At 57.8% G+C, this 17360-nt stretch overlaps 1 protein-coding gene across 4 annotated transcripts in view; it reads right to left on the reverse strand.

Annotated features, from left to right (window-relative positions):
* The window catches only part of MYO18B (myosin XVIIIB), a 55965-nt gene that overhangs the window by 11888 nt on the left and 26717 nt on the right, over positions 1-17360 (reverse strand). For all 4 annotated transcript variants that reach the window (XM_068653578.1, XM_068653579.1, XM_068653576.1 and 1 more), the window contains exons 29-39: positions 16825-16979; positions 16597-16720; positions 15944-16144; positions 15714-15824; positions 14616-14720; positions 11925-12074; positions 8232-8345; positions 7861-7977; positions 7247-7330; positions 6076-6213; positions 5315-5500 (exon numbers count right to left, since the gene is read on the reverse strand). In XM_068653578.1, the coding sequence (XP_068509679.1) occupies positions 5315-5500; positions 6076-6213; positions 7247-7330; positions 7861-7977; positions 8232-8345; positions 11925-12074; positions 14616-14720; positions 15714-15824; positions 15944-16144; positions 16597-16720; positions 16825-16979 (1485 nt within the window). The remainder of the gene's footprint in view (positions 1-5314; positions 5501-6075; positions 6214-7246; positions 7331-7860; positions 7978-8231; positions 8346-11924; positions 12075-14615; positions 14721-15713; positions 15825-15943; positions 16145-16596; positions 16721-16824; positions 16980-17360) is intronic.

The raw sequence follows: 17360 nt of genomic DNA on the forward strand, positions 1-17360 counted from the left end.
GGCAGTGGGGTTGGTCCTGCCCAGCAGGGACACCGCCGTGCCGGGGGCTCGGGAGGGGGCACACAGGGGAGAGGCTGGCCCCTGAGCAGAGCCAGCTCCACACAGAGCAAAACCCAAATTTTGGCTGGCGACGTGCCTGTGTTCAGCTATTTGCAACCGCAAGAGCCGGCAGTAAAACAACTGCTGGATAAAAAGCCCAAGTCTTCAGACACGCTGATAAGAGCCTCTATTGAACTAATTCCTCAGCTCCACGATACGGCTCCAATTAAACACAGTTCACTGCCTGCATTTAATTCCTCTCCTCCATTCTGCTGCTGTTAACCTGAGGCTGCCTGGCACGGGGGCAGCCCTGCACACGCCGTGCCCCCAGCCCCGCTCCTCGGCTGGTGAGGGGCAAAACCCCACAGCCCTGCGGCTCCTGCCCAGTGTGAACATAGGGCTGAGAATTCCTGCTCCTAAACCAGAGCAGGCAGGGCTCGAGCACAGTGGTGTTGCTAAAACAGACTCCTTGCAGCACCATCACCATCACCATCACCGTGGGTACAGGGGCTGAGCACACACAAAGGGAAGCACCATTCACAGACAGGGAATAATTTGGGACTGCTCCGCGTGCGCTTGCTGCTGAGGGACTTGTAGGGGTCTGTGCACGTGGATCTGCAGCGAGACTGCGTGGGGAGGAGAAACCACTGCATCTCCGTGCCCTGCCTTTCTGCAGGACTTCGCGAGAAGATGCTGGGGCTGGCAGGAGCCCACCAAGGGGCCGAGGCAGCGTGGGGGGGCTGTGACCCCAGGACCACATCCACAGCTGCCAGCACCCGCTGGGTGCCCAGCCCCGTGGCACCCACTGCTCACTGGTGCTCACCCCTACCCGCTGTAACACGCTGTCAGCTGCAGAAAAAGGACCTTTTAACCCTTTTTTCTTAAAATCAAGCACAAAGTAGCTGTACCCTATGATTGTCTCAAGGAAGGGAATAATTATGTCAATATAATTACATTTCAAATGCAAAAAATTATCTTCATTATACAAACCAAGAATAAACGCCCCAGCGTCAGGCCGCCGTTATCCCAGCCAGCTATCAGACACCTCTGCCATGTGTTGTTTCAATCTAAATGGAAATTCAGGAGGCATTGCACTTTTCATACAGCGACTGGCCTGAATGCTAACGTTCAGCAAGAGCCTCTGAGCGCCGCTGCCTTTTTGTCTCCTCTCAGCAGAAAAAGGAAAAGAAAGAAAAAAAAAGGGGAGAACACATTTACTGAGAAAATCCCAGCCTGCTCGCCAGCCTCTGACAAAGCCCTGGCACTGCCCGGGAGAGAAAGCGCAGGGAAACCGAGCGAAAGCTGCGGGGAGAGCTGGGGAGCTGAAAGGCAGCGTGTGGCTGATCCTGCCGGTGTTCATCGCTCACGGCCCCGTTATCCCAGCGCCCTGCTGCTGGTGGATGTGGATCCTGGGTGGGAGCAGTGCTGAGGAACACAAACAGGGCTGGGAGAGGAAGGGGAGCCATGGGCAGGGGCTGCACCTGGCTGGGCTGAAGGCTGGAGCAGCCCCCTGCTGCTGCCCAACTGGGGAGTAAGGTGGTGATTTCCCAATTCTATGAGATTTGGGACCTATTGGATTTTTTCCCTGACTCTTTATGAGATTTGGTCCCTGTTGACTCTCCGGCAGCCGCAGGGACCTAACCCTCTGACCCTCCTCACACCCCAGGCTTTGCTTTCATTGCGTCCCTGCACAAGGCTTTCCCAAACCTCCTTTCTCAAGGATTTCTTTTCCGTCTAATTTTGTCTCAGAGGCATTTGAAGGTAAGTTCAGAAGAGATAAGCAGCAACAGCAGTGAAATATTGATGGGGCCGTGAAGGATGCCGAGCCAGGCCCCAGCGAGCAGCAGGCGCCGTGGCCCCGCCGCCTGTGTTTGTGTTTGCGGTTTGGCTGTCACAACACAACCTCTGCGAGCTCCCACCCGCCCGAAGTGAAGTGTAATCTAATTAGCCCAATTTGGATGGCTGCTATCTGAATAACTTAGCGTACACCTGCAGCATTCATCAATCATTATTACTTTTAATTAAGCAATTAACTTGCAGCTTTTCAGAAAGTTTGATGCGACCAGATTTCCGCGGCTGCGGTCTCGAGCGGGACGGGGTGCATCCAGCACCCAGCCACCAGCAGCACCTGGAGGTGCTGTGAGCAGCCACGAGTGCTGATGATTTCCTGGACAATTTACTTCTTTAATGGCAAAACAGAAATCACCCACTCGCTGCACGGCACAGCTAATTAGCAGAGCTCTCGCTCCTCCATCACCCAGCCTCACCTCCAGGGGCCGGCTCCCTTTGATAATCTTCTCGTTGCACTTAGCCAAAGTGATCAGCACTTAAAGACAAGAGCAGCGCTGCGAGACCCCCGGTCTGGGGGCTGCTGGGGGCCCTGCTGAGAGCTCAGGGTTTGGCTGGGGCAGGCAGCGTTCTCGGCTGCTATCGCAAGCAGCTCCCATTTTCAGCTTCACTGGAAATGCCACAAACCAGCTAAAGGTTGCAAATAAAAAAATCATAAATATCAGGCTCTACTATGCTACACCACGCTGGATTGCGTGGTGGTAGCAGGGCTGCGATTACAAAGGGTATCTCCCATCAAAGGGACCATAAAAAGATTATTTACACTGTGAGTCTCACCTTCAAAAAATGAACCAAAACCCCGTGCGAAGAATATTTTAACACCTGTACTTTGATTTTCAGTAGAAGTAGTTAATTATTATGCTGATGAATTTCACAGCTTCATTAAAGACATCTCCTTTAAGAGGAGGATGGGGGCACCCCCCCAGCTCTGGTGCTGTCTCCAGAGCACTGAAGCCACCAGGCACCATGCCCGGCACCCGGCACCCCCCTGCCCAAATCCTGGCCGCAGCAAGGGCAGCTGGTGCCTGTGCCAGCCCCTGCCCCGTCCTTCCCTACACCACACAGGGCAGCTCACCAGGAGGCTCGTGTCAGGAAAAGCACAAATGCGTGTGCATTCGTGATGAGCAGAGAGCGCAGGGTTTGTTTTTACACTCCCCAGGACTTGGAAATCCATCCCCTGCCCCTTGCCACGGCTCAGGCTCTGCCAGCTGGGTGCAGCCGTGCACGCTCCGGGTCTCAGCACAGCAGCTGAGAGACCAGGAGCTGCTGCAGGCTCAGAGCCAGGCTGTGTAGGAAGAGGAGGTACAGCTCCACGGGAGAAATTCAGGACATGCAACCGAAGCAAAGACGGAGACAACCGGGGCCAAGTACTACCCCCTCGGTTAGACAACATGCAGCCCTCCCTGCGACGGCACAGGGCTTGGAAAGCATTCAAACCCCATTCTTCCTACAAAATTCATAAGGCAGAGCCATCTGCCTGGCAGCCAGCTCTCCAGCTCCCATCCCTGGGCTGTATTTTCCCTGCTGTCTGGGAATGTCGGGAGCACGAGGCAGCTTCTGCCTCCCAACTGCCCAAAGTGGGTCAAAAACGAGGGAGGAATGGGAACGGGAGTCCTGAGCCCAGCTGGAGGCGTGGGGGTGGTGGGACAGCAACAGTCCTTGTGGTAGTAGGATTTAACATACCTCCACCTCTGATAAATGCGAGCCATTAGAATAAAAACCTTACATACAGACATCAGCTCTTGGGACCTGGGAAGCCAGACCAGTTCCTAATCCCACCTGAGTAACGAACCGTCCCGCCGGGTGTTTCTCAAGCCCTGGCAGTGCCCGGCAAGTGCACAGCCTCACCACTGCTTATTTAAATAAAACAAAATCGTTAGGTGCAGACCACGACTTAAGTAATGTTAAGTGAATAATTCATGCGGTATCTATAATAGATGGGGGATTTAGCAGGAGCAGGGCTGTAAGTGGCTCTGTATGAACTATTGATGCTCCCTGCCTGGCACAGCTGCAATCACAGCTCTCTGTGGTGCTTACAGGAGTGCTGGTAGGAGCGGGGGCTGAGCAATGCCTCCACTGCTGGGAACGTTGTGGGGCCACCACAGCAGCCAGGGCTGGCCTGAGGCATCCCCAGGACCTCCTCTCCTGCTCCCTCCAATGCCGGTAACCCCAGTCGCCTGCCTGTCTGGATTCAGCCAGCCCCCATTTGCCCCTGAGCTTGTCTGTTTGTGCCATGCTCCTGGGAGCTCCCTCAGGCTCCCTGCAAACCTGGGGGACAGAAGCCTAAGATGACCGAGCATCTTGCTGCACCCAACATCCACATCCCCATGTAAAAGCATTCCAAAAGCCTCTAAAGACACATGCACAAATACAGGGGGTCTCCAGCACGCCGGGCTCAGGCTGGCAGAGCAGGGACAAAGCCTGGCTGTGGTGTGCGCAGCAATTCGCTCCAAAGCAGCGCTCCCTTCAGAACGGCTCGCAGCCTCGGGGGGAACTAAATGGCGAGCTCCCCTTGATTGTTAAATAAAAGATTATTGATAAAATAACTGCTTCTAATGCGGCTGTCTCGCTAGCAGAAATGCAATATCTTTCAATTACTGCTTGGAAGCAAGGCTTTCCTTTTGTTTACTGGAAAATACCAACATGAAAAGAGCTGCCGGGAGAGGAGCGTACAGCGAAGGTGAAGCTATTTCTGCAGCACTCCCGATCTGCCTGGGGCTTTGCGCAGGGAGAGCAGCCTCACTGCCTGTCCGTGGGCTCACTGCCTGTCCGTGGGCTCACTGCCTGTCCGTGGGCTCACTGTCTCCGTGCAGAGCAGCACAGCGGGGCTGGGCACCCCGAGGGGCACTGCCCCGTGCCGGGCGCTCTCCCCGTTGCAGCTCTCCCCCAGAAAAGCAGCAGGAGCTGGGCGCCTGCTCAGCATTTGCTAGAGATGAGCAGGAGAAGCAGTTTGCCTCCCGGAACAAAACAGAGAGCAGAGAGACTGCCCAGCCCTGCCTGCTCAGCTGGGGAGAAATGGAAAGCGAGGAGCCGCAGTGACAGCTTTGGTTCGATGCCTTGGGGCTGCAGGGGATGAGAAGCCATCCTCTGCTCCCACACTGAGCCCGGAGCTCACCAGCTCCACTCGCTGCAGCCCAGACCTGGTGTGCTCTGCACCCCTTGGAGGGTTGGGACCACCACTTCCACAGCTCCCTGACCTCCCAGGGGAGCAGGGCTGGGAGGACACCGCTCGCTCTGCAGCAGCACATGGAGACGTGCACGGCCCGGGTTTCCCTGAGCCCCCGTCCCAGAGCAGCCAAGTTGGGCAAGCCGTGGTCTGGGGGGTGCAGGAGGGCAGGGGGCCAAGGAGGGCCTGGCAAAGCAAAGGCTGCCTGAAACTGTGCATTTTTGGCAGGACAAAGGGGCCCGTGGGACAGCACCCCCTTACCAGTTCCACGCGCCGGCGGCTGGACTCCAGCTCCCTCTGCACCAGCTCGTTCATGTCCGCCTTCATCTCCTCCATCCTCCTCTGGTAGTACTTGGTGCTCTCCTTCTCCCGTGCCTCCGACTCGGCCGCCTTCTCCAGCTCCTCGCCCATCTTGATGATGCTGTCCCGCAAGCGCAGCACCAGCACCTGGGGAGGCAGCATGGGGTAGAGCCAGGGAGGTGCAGGTGGGGAGCCAGGAAGCTCTCCGAGAGCGCTCGGCGACGTGGGGAGCGCTCCCTGCCTGACCATGGTGCTGCTCTGGGGCACCGGAGCTGCTTCCTGCACCCCGAGTTTGTTTGGGCAGTGCAATCCAGGGAAGGAGTGACAGCAAAACCACCTCCTGTGGTGCCAGCACCCACACTGACTTATGGGCACAGTGAAATTTTTGGACAGAGCCTGATGCCCTGGGGTCTGCCTGGTGCTCAGGGCAGGGGGTTGCTATCAGGAGGGTGCTAGGATGGCATCTGGAGGCCGGGGCTGTATTCTCCTCTGCGTGTTTATAGCACGGGACCAGTGTTGCTTTTTAATAAACACCACGACAGGTATGAATAATGACAGCAGCATGAAACCTGCGGGCCCTCAGCAAGCACAGAGCGTGGGGCAGGATGAGCCAAGACCCCAGCTGTGAGCACCGCCGTCCCCTCGCCCCTTCCCAGTGCGGGTGTCACCGCGTCCACCTCTCGTGCTGAACCACGTCCCCGGGGCCCCGTGCCCGGCCGTACCTCGAAGCGCTTCATCTGCACAGCCTGGCAGTCCAGGCGGCTCTCCAGGTCGCGGATGTGGGCCTCCTGCCGGCTGATGACCGCGCGCTCGGCCGGGCGCTGCTCCAAGCGCGCTGCGCTCGCCTGCGCCGCCCGCAGCTGGGGGGACACGCGTCAAAACCGCCCCCGCCAGCACCGTGCCCGTCCCCTCCCCTCAACATTACCCACACCGAGACCTCTGCGGCCACCCCAGCTCCCCTCTAAATACAAAATGAATGCCTGGGACCTGGCGTGCGCGGCCAGGCGCGTCGGGAAAATATTGCCTGAAGCTCCCTGAAGGATTCCCTCGTGCTCGTACCGTGCAATAAATGCATGCCACTAGCATGTACTTTTGAAAGAAAAATGTTCCAGCAGGATGGCGCTCGTCTGGGTTTCTTTTGCTTTTCTCTTCTCAGCAAATTCTTTGAGGACAGCAGGCATAAAAATTCACAATTTATGTGCAAAGCTGCCTGCACTGAGTTTTTTCTCCAGCCGTTACACCGAGATCTCCCAGGCAAGCTGCCCTGCTTTTAGCAGCCCTGGAACAAGCTTGGTTCAGATTTTATATTTGACCTAGAACCAGGGGAATTTGTCATCTGTTATCTGGCCTATCTTTACAGCACAATACTCTCCGCCTCGGAGTGAGCGAGTGCTATCTCCGATTCCTGGGCAGCTTAGCCACGCTCCAATAAAGCACTTAACTTAATGGGATTACTCATGTGGTGAAAATTAATGCATGCGCTCCAGGACAGCGGGGCAGCCGCAGCGCTGAGGCAGAGCAGCACCCAACCATACCGCCCCAGGGAGGAGCTGAAGGTCCCCGTCCCAAGAGCCACGCAGGGGAAAACCTTCTCCACCCCCAGGCAGTGGCTGGCAGAGCCCTGCAGCCCCAGCACACGTGTGTGCCCCAGCCCCAGCGCTGCAGCAGGCAGGCAGTGGCTCCTGCACCTTGCAGCTCCCTAGGGCACACACAGGGCATTAGCAAGAGGAAACGGCCTGTTTTATGGAGGAGAAACAGCTTTGTGACACCTCGGTGGAGACTTGGTCTGACTGTGGCCATGGGGATGGCATCCCACTGCCTGGTGCCGTGCGGCTTGCTGGGCGCAGGGATCTCGCTGCTGAGCTCAGCGCAGGATGGCTGGGGAGGAATTACCTTCTCCTGGAGGCTCTGCTTTTCCTTCTTTGCGTCCTCCACCTGCGTCTGTAGCTCCTGGATCTGTGCGATGTCTGTTGCAGACTGGGGGAAAAAAGAGCCTGGTGGTGGAAGCAGCCCCAGGGCCTGGAGCAGTGCACAGGCACCCGAGGTGTTGCAGGCACACTCATGCCACCTCCCTGCACAGCCCTGCCTGAATGCCTCTTCCCTCATTTTTCAGAACAAATACTGCAGGACAGGCCAGCACCCTCTTGTCTAGCCCATTTCTGCCCTCAAGGTGCTTCCAGACCCCGTTCCCCAGCTCCGTAGCAGCCCTGCAGGGTATCAGGTACCAGGCTGTGCACTCTCAGCCTCGCCAGCCTGACCCCACGGCTGCCCCCCCAGGAGCCTTGGGGTCCCTCAGCTCCGCTTACAACCCTTTGGGAGAGGCTGCCCGAGTCTGAGCATTATGCAGAGAGCCACAGGGCTGTCTGTCAGCACTTTTTAAGCTCTGCATGAGAAAATGGCAAAGAAAGAATAGAAAAACATCCAGAGAGCGATGCTCCAGGATGCTGCGGGATTTTCCCTGCCGGGGAGGGGGACGCTGCAGAGCCTCCCCCCCCAGCAGCTCCTACCTGTGCGATCAGGGCCTTGTGCTTCGCCATGAGCTCGTTCAGATCCTCCTGGTCCTCGTCGACACGCCGCAGGAGGTCGGCTCTCTCGTGCTGCAGCTGGGACAGCTGCTCGTCCGCCTGCGGGAGCGGAGCGGGGCCTCGGGTCGTGGGGGGGACCCACCTCAAAGCACGCCCCACTGGGGGGTCCATGACACCCCCTGCCCGGCTCCCCCAACCCAGTGGAGCTGCAGGGGGAGATGAGGGGACGCTGCGTGCTTTTACCCCTTTCATCCACCCATTTAGGGGCCCGGGGGCTGTTCACCAAGGAGGTTGGGTGATTTGGGGTTATTGCTACCAGGCATCCCGCAGGGCTGGGACCCTGCCCCACGCACCAGGGTCTTGTTTCTGCTGAGGGTCTCCAGCTCCGCGTGCAGGTTCTCCAGCTGCAGGGCTGTCGCCTGCTGGCACCTCTGGGCCTCCGCACACCTCGCCTCGCTCTCTTCCAGCTGTGACAGGGGGAGGTGATGATTGCACGAGCCCTCGGTGCGTGCCAAAACCCTGCCTGTTTGCACTGCACCCCCAGAGCGTGTCCCCTGCTCGCACATGCCAAAATTCAGCCTTTTAAAATCCGTGCTGCTGCTCAGATCGCCTGGTTCTGCTTTACAATGGAAACTTTCCCCAGGCAGCAGCCGCAGTGCTGCGAGAGGAGAGCTCCCCATGTGCCCAAGCACCCGGCCGCACGCAGGCGCCCTTCCTGCGGGTAGGGCACGCACTGCACACCCCCTCCGCCTTGGCGGGGTAGAGCTGGGATCATTAATTTGCAAAATGATGTGAATTACATGTAACTCCTGATTAGAGCAATTCACGATTGGGAGTTTTCAAATGGGCTTTTCACGTAGCATAAATTGCATTTGCAAATACAGATGAAATACCACAGTTATGAATGCGAACCTGCTCTCGGTTTTTATAGCTCAGCCATTAAAACTACAATGATCTTAAGTGGGCTGGAAACAGCTGGAAGATGCAGCATCATCCCCCAAACACACCGCTGAGACGGAGGAGCTTACGTGGGCTGTACCTGAACACGCAGTTCCCTGCCTTGCTCACTCAGGTTCCTTTTGTTTACCAGAAGGGAAATGCAAACCCAATGCCTGCTGCTCGTTTCCCCTGCCTGCTCCCCGTTTGTCCAGGGAACGCAGGGCTCAAGTGCAGCGGAGGACGCTGCCACAATTTTAAGCCATTTTCTCAGGGAATGTTTCACCTGTCTTTTGCTATTCCCTCCCTTAAAAATAAATAAATAAATAAACGGGGGGATTATGAAGTCCTGGAGCAACCCTCAGTTCACTTCCCTCAGCAGTCTGGGGCGAGACCCTTGGAGAAGGTAAGCAGGTAACTTGCTTCCTCAGAGCTGTCTGCAATGCGATGCTCCAGCACGGGGGCTTCGAGCAGCTGGAATCCTGCAGAGCAGCTGTGGGAAGTGGTCCCTGTGTCCCAGCTCAGCCCACTTGGTTGGGTTGCCCACGCAGGCCATGCACAGAGCTGCTCTTGCAAGGACACGCGGCGTGCGCCCTGCTCGCCCCCCCCCAGCTGAAGAACAGCTTTGTGTTTTGCATAAAGCTCAGGAGGCAGGGACTGAAATTACCCAAGCGACAGCTTCTAGGAGACATTGACAATCAGAGATTTCCAGGGAATGCTAGCTTGTGCCACAAAAGGAGCCCCGAGGCCAACAACAGCACCTGCCCCCAGCTCCCCTGCTGCAGGAATTTCATTCTCTCATTCACATCCTGCACACACGTGTCCTGCAGCACTCTGCCCTTGAGCTTGCCACGGGAAGACCAAAAACCACCAGCAGCATGGCCCTAAGTGCTTCAACGAACAGAAACATCTGAGATCGTGCCCTGTGTCACCACGTGGTGAGCACAGGGAAATCCCACAGCGTGGGACAGGAGGCGCATCGCAGCCCCCCGGCACCCCGAGCCCCCGATGCCGCCAGGCGCCCAGCTCACACAGCAGCTCCGCATCCAGGGCTTTCCCACATTTTTCCAGCTTTTCCCTGGACCTGGTCATTCCCCTGCCCCAATTCCACAAATGCTCCGGACAGTTTAATCAGAGAGAAACTCATCTCTGGGCCTCCCATTAAATACCAGCTTCTCTTTCACTTCATGCAATGGAATTTTCCCACTTGGGAAGAATAAACTGAAACTCTCCCCAAAATGCATAATGTATGAATGGAACAACATTAGTTTGTTGTGCTACGCCATCTGTTAAATACCTGCGTAAAATGGGTGCTTCAGACTTATTAAGAAACAATGCTCTACTTTCAGACCATATGGGTTTTGATTAACGGAAATGTAGCATTTTAGCGACATTTTCGTTCTTGCCGAGCTTTGTGGGCTGGTGGTAGGATGTATCGGATTCTGAGAACCTCATCATGAATGCCATTAGGAAGCATTTAGATGTAAGGGACGGCATAATCATGAGGCGCTGGTAATGCATGTGGAGCCTTGGCAGCATCACAGACACGAGAGGCTCCCAGCACCGAGGCTCTCCTCCACACTCCCCAAACGCACGAGGCATTGGGGCAGGTGCCACCAGGCGGTGACAGCACACAGCCTGCGAGGTGCCACAGCAGCAGACAGGATCCAGGTCCTGCAGGCGGTGGAGCCTGTGCGGGGCCAGCGATGCCCTGGGAGCAGGAGCTGGCAGCAGAAGGGTGCCCTCGGCACCAGGCAGCCCTGGCGCTGGGTGCTGCGCCGGGTCAGAGGGTGACAAATCGCCCAGCTGAGGGCACAGGGAAGGGCAAGGCAGGGGCTGAGCATCACCTCCGAATCTGGAGTGGGATTTGGGAAATACTGAGGGCTTTGTTGTTAAGTGGAGCGTTACAATGAGCAAAACAGCTCAATAGTGTCTGGGAGAGAACTTGTGAGTTCAAACAAGGGACGTGCCCTGGTCGTGGCCACCCCCTGCCCCGGCCGTCCCGGTCAGCGGCACAGGCGTGGGCACGGCAGCAGCCCCAGCGCCCAGCTCACCTTCCACGTCTCCCCGGTGCAGGTGGGAACAGCTGCAGCTCACAGCTGTTATTTATGCAGAACTATTATCTCAATTATATTTGTGTGTTGTTGGAATCGCTCATGCCTCCCGATTAGTTTGTTTCCAGGGGTAATGCACAATGGAGATTAATTGCTGTGCGGTTTCGGAGGACTGGCGGCAGTAGCTCAGCCCTGGCGCTCTGCACGTGCCAGCCTGCGGCCGGAGAGCGCCGCCTGCCCTGCCGTCACCGAGGGCATGAGGACTTCTGTGCCACCTCCTCCCGGGCTGCACCACAGCCGTGTGTCTGTCCGTCCTGCACAGGGCACAGCAGTGCCCCCCCTGCTCGCCCCAGCACGGGACCCGCGGTGTCCGCGCTTAAAGCCTGGCACGGGAGCCGCGGTCCCTGCTCTGGCAGCTTGTGCCTCCTTACAGCCATTTCTATGGCAACACGTCCTGCAAACAGGGCCCCCGGATCACGGTGTGAGAAGACAGAAAGCATGCTGAACAGAAGGTAATTAACAGGGCTGCCTAAGAAAAGGAAAAAATACTTAACCGCTGTTGGCTTAATTACAGAGCTGTGCTCCCTGCAAGGCGACCCTGGTGGCACAAGGGGCACTCCTCGCGGCAGCACGGAGCGTGCACAGTGCCATGGGTCACTGCTTGCCTGAGCTGCTGTGGTCCCCGAGATCTGCCCCAGCTTCACCTGGGTTGAGGTACAACAGTGACATCCCCAGAGGGGCCGGGGATGCGGTGAGCAAAAGCTCTGCACTGCTCGCCATGGGGGCGAGGGACAGCGCAGGGCAGCCCTGCCTAATGGCTGGGGCCACTTTGCTGCCTCTTTTCCATAGTGGATCTGGTGAAAGCCAGCAGGAGAGGTCGTGCTCACTCACACCTCCCAGCCCACCCCACCCACACACTCAGCTTGGCATTGGGACTGCATCCCCACGCGGTACGCAGGCTTTGGTCAAACACCACCTGCGGCACCGCGGGGACGTGCTCAGGGCACGGCAATGATCGGGTGCCCCGGTGCCTCTGGAATCCTCCCCGGTGCCTACCTGCCTGTGCAGCCGCTCCAGCTCGGCAGCGCTGGCGGCACCGGGCTCCGTGGGGGCAGCCAGCAGCAGCTGCGCGTCGGCCAGCAGCGCGCGCGTCCGCCGCAGGTCTCGCCGCAGCCGCTTCTCCACGTCGAGGTCGCGGTGGCCGATCTGGAGGGAGAGGAGCAGGCTGAGGGTGAGCCCTGCGGTGCCAGGGCTTCAGTCCCCAGCTAGAGCCACCCTCAGGCCTGCCCCACGTAATAAAACTTCCAAAAGCACCAGCTTGGGAACCAGGAGGGATTTGGGTAATCCATTTTGCAAGGTGATATTAAATATCTGCGTGTAAATGGGGCAGTTTTCCATCTTTATCAAATAATACTTCAATACAAGGAGGAAAATAAATTACGCAAACACAAGCACTGTCAGGTTACAGGAAAACACCACATTTTTTCTACCAGAAAGCTGTTCCTCTGAAGGCGTTTGCTTGCCCCATCCTCCAGGAGCTGCATGTCCCCAGAGCACCAGCGCCCTGTCCCCACAGCCACTGGGCACCAGGGCTCTTCATGTGGCCAGGCTGCGGTGGCAGCAGCCCAAAATGTGGCTGTGCTGGGAGCACAGCCAGCAGCAGGGTTACACCATGGCGGCTCCCCCCACCCCACAGCCCCAGCAGCCGTGGATCTGGAGGAGGAAGACCCCGGAGCGTGCTGAGAGCTGCTGCAGGGAAAGGTGAAAGTCCCTGCATGAGGGAAACAAAGGCAGAAAAAAAAAAAAACTGCAACTACGGGGAAAATGGTAGGTGGGAGAAACAATGACGAAGGCATGAGGAAGTCAGCCCACAGGGGAAGGGGAAAAAACCACCACATGCTGGTGGGGAAGGCTTCATCAGGAATTATTTACACCTCGCTAACGCAAAGCATCTGGAGCCTCCGTCAGCCGCGGAGGTGCGTAACCGATGCTGCAGCCTTCGGGGGGGGGGAGGCAGCGGCTCCTCGTGCGTGCATCTCCAGCAGTGCCAGCAGAAAATAACTGCTGGGTTATTTCCGAGGCTCATCGCCCGGCAATGCAGTGTCACTGCATCACTCGGAAGCCGTTTAAAGAAGGAAAGAAGGAAGCACCTTAAAAAAAAACACACACAAAAAAACAACCCTCCACGTTCCCCCCTCAAACAGAGAGCAACCATGGTTACGAGGATAAAAGAATCAGAAAAACACCAAACAAGCAAGGACATGGTTTCAGTGCTTGATTTCAGACTAATTGAAGTGTGGGAGCATTTTCCATTTACTCCGTTCCACAGCTCCTCTCGCTTCAGACCTGTTCTCCTATTTTATGTTCACTGGCTAAAATTAATTGTGCGGATTTGACCTTGCAGCCTGTTTCCGAGCTGGCTGGCATTTGCAGAAACCCGCAATCGTTGACATCTCCATTTCCTTAATTAGTTTTCTGGGACAGCTTTTTTTTTTTTTCCTTTTTTAATAAACTGCTCCGAAGCATACTGTCCGCTGTAAGTCAGGCAGTATTTATAATAACACTACGGCAGAGCAGATTTGCTTTTATCCCTGCCATCCCTATAGACCACATCTTGGACGCCGTTCAGCATCATTTTCTGCATAGCTCAGTGTCTGCTGCCATTGCAGGCGATGGATTTTGTGTCGTAAATGGGCACAGCAGGCACCCCAGCCTCTGCCTCGGCCTGCCACCATTCCAGCCTGCTGCTTTTTGAAGTTACAAGGCAGGGGTTTAATCCAACAGCTGCTTTCCAGGCGCTGGGTATATTCCACGTACACTCCATCAACACCCAGGGTTGCTCTTCCCTCTCCCCTTCCCTTTGCAGGACACGGGGGGGCTGCAGGGGCAGTGATGTGTGTGCCCCGAGCCCCACGCTCTGCTCCAGCTTCCCACTGCAGGGCTCTGCTTCCTCCTCGCCCAGCTCAGTTTTGTTCTCCCGAGCAAGAGAAACGCGCTGCACGGAGCAGCAGCAGCAATGTGCCCTGCTGCAGGATTTATTGCGGCACTTCCCAAAACATTTTACAAGCTCAGGATCAGTGGGACGTTACGGCCGGGCCCCGTCACACCGTGTGGTGTCTGTGGGGAGCACCCTGCTCATTTCAGCCCCCACATTCCCCCCTTTAATGAACGCCTGCAGGCGCCAGGCTCAGTGGCACCCAGCCCCCCTGTGCCAGTGGCCAGCAGACACATTTCATCACTCCAGCTCCACACAACCAGCTCCTCCTCTGCACGTCCAACGTGGCTCACGACGTGGCACAGAGAGGGGACACCAGCACGAAACCAGCTCCAGGTGGGGCAGGAGCAGCAAGAGGGCAGCACTGACCCTGTCCCCGTCCCTGTCCCCAAGCACTGCCTGTCCCCAGCCATGTCCCCACCCTGTCCCCAGACGTTTCCAGCCCGGCTGCTCAGCGATGCCAGGCGATGCCCAGGCTGGTAAATGCTGTTCCATGGAGCTGCGCTCGGTCCCTTGCTTTCTAATTTCTCGTGCAGCAGCTGTGTGCGCTTTTCCCATTACATTCACTTCAATCACTGCCACGGACACATTAGAAAGTGAAAAGGGATTTGTTCAACAAATGCGTCTGGGGCAGAATTCCTCTGCAAATAGCAGACTCTGATAAACTGTTTTTCTGGGCAGATGGAGCTGCTCCAGCGCTAGTTCTGCTTAGCTTGACTCTGGCGAAAGCAGCAGCCCGGCCTCGTCCTTACCTGCTCACACAGGGTGCCGACCAGCCCTTCCAGGTCCTGCTTCTCATGCAGCACCGTCTGCTTCTCCTCGTACTCCTGCTCCAACTGCATCTCCAGCTGGCGGAGCTGTGCGGGGAGAGGGCCCCAGGCTCGGTCAGAGCTGGCCGGGGGCCCTGCTCCAAAACAGCGTGCAGAAAGGGAACAGGAGCAGGGAACAGTGACTGCTCTCCAGAGGGTCTCAGCCATTTACTCGTTTGGAAAATAATAGTCAGGCCATGCAGGGGAAGGCAGGGGAAGGGTGAGTGACACCCTGTCAGCCCCGAGGGCTCCCCCTCTCCCTTAATGACGCTGGCAATAACTTGCCCCCTGCACAGGGCGATTAAAAGTCCGAGCGGAAGGGCAGAGGTGACCCCAGAGAGGAGCCCTGTGCAATGCACAGCCTGGAGCTCCAGCGAAAGCTGAAGAGGGGCAGGGGTAAGACAGGAACCCCAGCGAGGGCAGTGCCACACAGACCAGGGGCAATCACAGCCAGCCACAGCCCCACGCAGCAGCACGGCCCCGCCAGGCCTCGGGGCTGGTGACACCTCCGTGCTCACAGGAGCAGAGATCGCCTCATTTGCCTCCCGACTTGTTCTGCCCGCCTAAAATAGCACATGCAAAACCCCACGGACTGCTTCATTAAGCCTCAGCAACGTTAATTTGCTATCGACAGCCAGGTACGCCCCAGGCCTAATGGGAACTGGCTGCTGCCACGCAGCACGGCAGCCCCGAATCTGACACCCCGGGGATTTCGGAGAAATCAGAATGCGTGTTTGCGAGCCGCCGAACTAGCAGCTTGCTCAGACCTTGTCAAAAGGCTATTTTCTGTTCATTATCACAGAGCACAAAGCCCTGGCTGTCTGCAGGAGGTGCCCTTGGTGTGATGCTGGTGTTGCTCACGGGGAACGTGGCGCCTGCGTGCGCTGCATCCCACGGGGCCCTGCTCCATCCCCAGCATGGGGGGATCCCAGCTGGCCCAGCCCCTGGTTCTGCATCCTGGGCTGGTGCCGGGTTGGGAAAGCAGCAATCACTGCTCACCTGGGAGGAGGGAGCCCCCTGAGCCCCCCAGCACCGACCTACCCTCCTTTGGCAGGACTGCCGCACGTCCTCCAGCTCCTCGTCCTTGTCCTCCAGCTCCTTCTGGTGGATCTGCTTCATCCGCTCTATCTCCAGTTCCAGCCGCTGGTGGAGCTGAAAGGCCCAAAGGCGAGCACGCCCGTGGTCGCACCCCACTCCGGAGCTCCAGCTCGACCCACCCGTGTGGGGAGAAACATCCCCAGCACACCGAGCCCGGATAGGGGCCACGTTACCTGCTCCAGGTGATCGACGGCAGCTGTTTGCCTCTCCAGCTCCTTCTGCTGCTCGGCGGCGCTGGCCTCCAGGTCCCAGATCTGCTGCCGGAGCGCGGGCACGGCGCGGGCATCCGGGGCACCGGGGGCACTGAGCTCCTGCAGCCTGGTGGCCAGCTGTGCCGCCCGCTGCTCCAGGCTGGCCCCCTCCGCCTGCTTCTGCTGCTCGGGGGCAGAGCGGGGGTCAGCACGGGGGGGCTCAGCACACAGGGTGGGCTCACACTTGCACCACTCTCAAAACCCCGACCGCTTCCAGCTGCAGCATCAGGAACAGCCCAGCCAGCAGCGGGCAGCCCCGACCTCCCCAGCCCTCTGCGCAACCCCTTCCCTCTCCGTTTTGCTCCTGGTGCCGCTTTCCTCACCCCTGGGTTGCAACCTGTGCTGCCCGGGGTGGCCTCACAGCCCCCCAGCCCCATGGGATGAGGCTCGTGAGACATGACAGCCTCTCCTAGCAGAGGATAATGTTATTAAAGGCATCAGGTGCCTCCTATGTCTGTGCCAAAAGAGACCAGAGTCACGTTGCTGGCTTTGCCTCTGCTGTGATTGCAAAGAGGGTGGCCTTGTGAGCTGCTCCTGGACTGGGATGCGAAGCAAATGGGCCATCCCCTGCTTACCTCCAGGCTCTGCTGAAGCTTGCCCATCTCCCACCTGAGGGAGGAGTTCTCCTGGGTCACCTTCTCCCGGAGGCTCCTCTCAAACGCAGACTCCCCCAGGGCCTGGGCCAGCTGCAGGTCGAACCTGGGCGCAGAAGCGCACATCACCTCTGCGCGGTGCCACACCGCCCCCCACTACCCAACCTGGCCCTTCTGTGCTCCCCCCCATCCCCTTCCCACCGGCCTTACTTCTTCTGCCTCTTCTCCAGCTCGTGGTTGCGGCTCTGCTGGCTCTCGGCGAGCGCCCGCGCGTCCTCCAGCTCGCAGGCCAGCCGCCTGCAGCGCCGCCGCAGCTGCTGCGCCGCCACCTGAGCCGCCTTGCACGCCGCCTGTGCCTCGCCCAGCTGCAGGAGAGGTGTGTGAGTGGGTCCCGGGGCTGGCACCACGACCAGAGCTGGACCCGGACCCCCCCACCCCAAGGCACCTCTTCCCCAGGCAGCTGTTTTGGAATGAAATGCTCCCGTGCAGAAGGGGAGCTTCCCATAGGGGTTGGTTCACAAGGCAGGGAGATGCACAGAGCTCTCGCCAGCCAGGGAACGAGGTCATTAAGGAATGACTTTAAATAAGCAAAATCCTGCAGTAATGAAGCCTGTAATTCCAAACTAACTATCTGAAAGCAAATGGGATGTTTTGCTTTACCCGAGATCCTAAGGCTGGGCGGCTTCTCTCATTACTTTTTAATGTAGCATGAACAATTCTCATTTCTTTATTTTACCCCTATGGGA

The sequence above is a fragment of the Anas acuta genome, chromosome 17 (genome assembly GCF_963932015.1).
Source record: "Anas acuta chromosome 17, bAnaAcu1.1, whole genome shotgun sequence".
Taxonomy (NCBI): domain Eukaryota; kingdom Metazoa; phylum Chordata; class Aves; order Anseriformes; family Anatidae; genus Anas; species Anas acuta.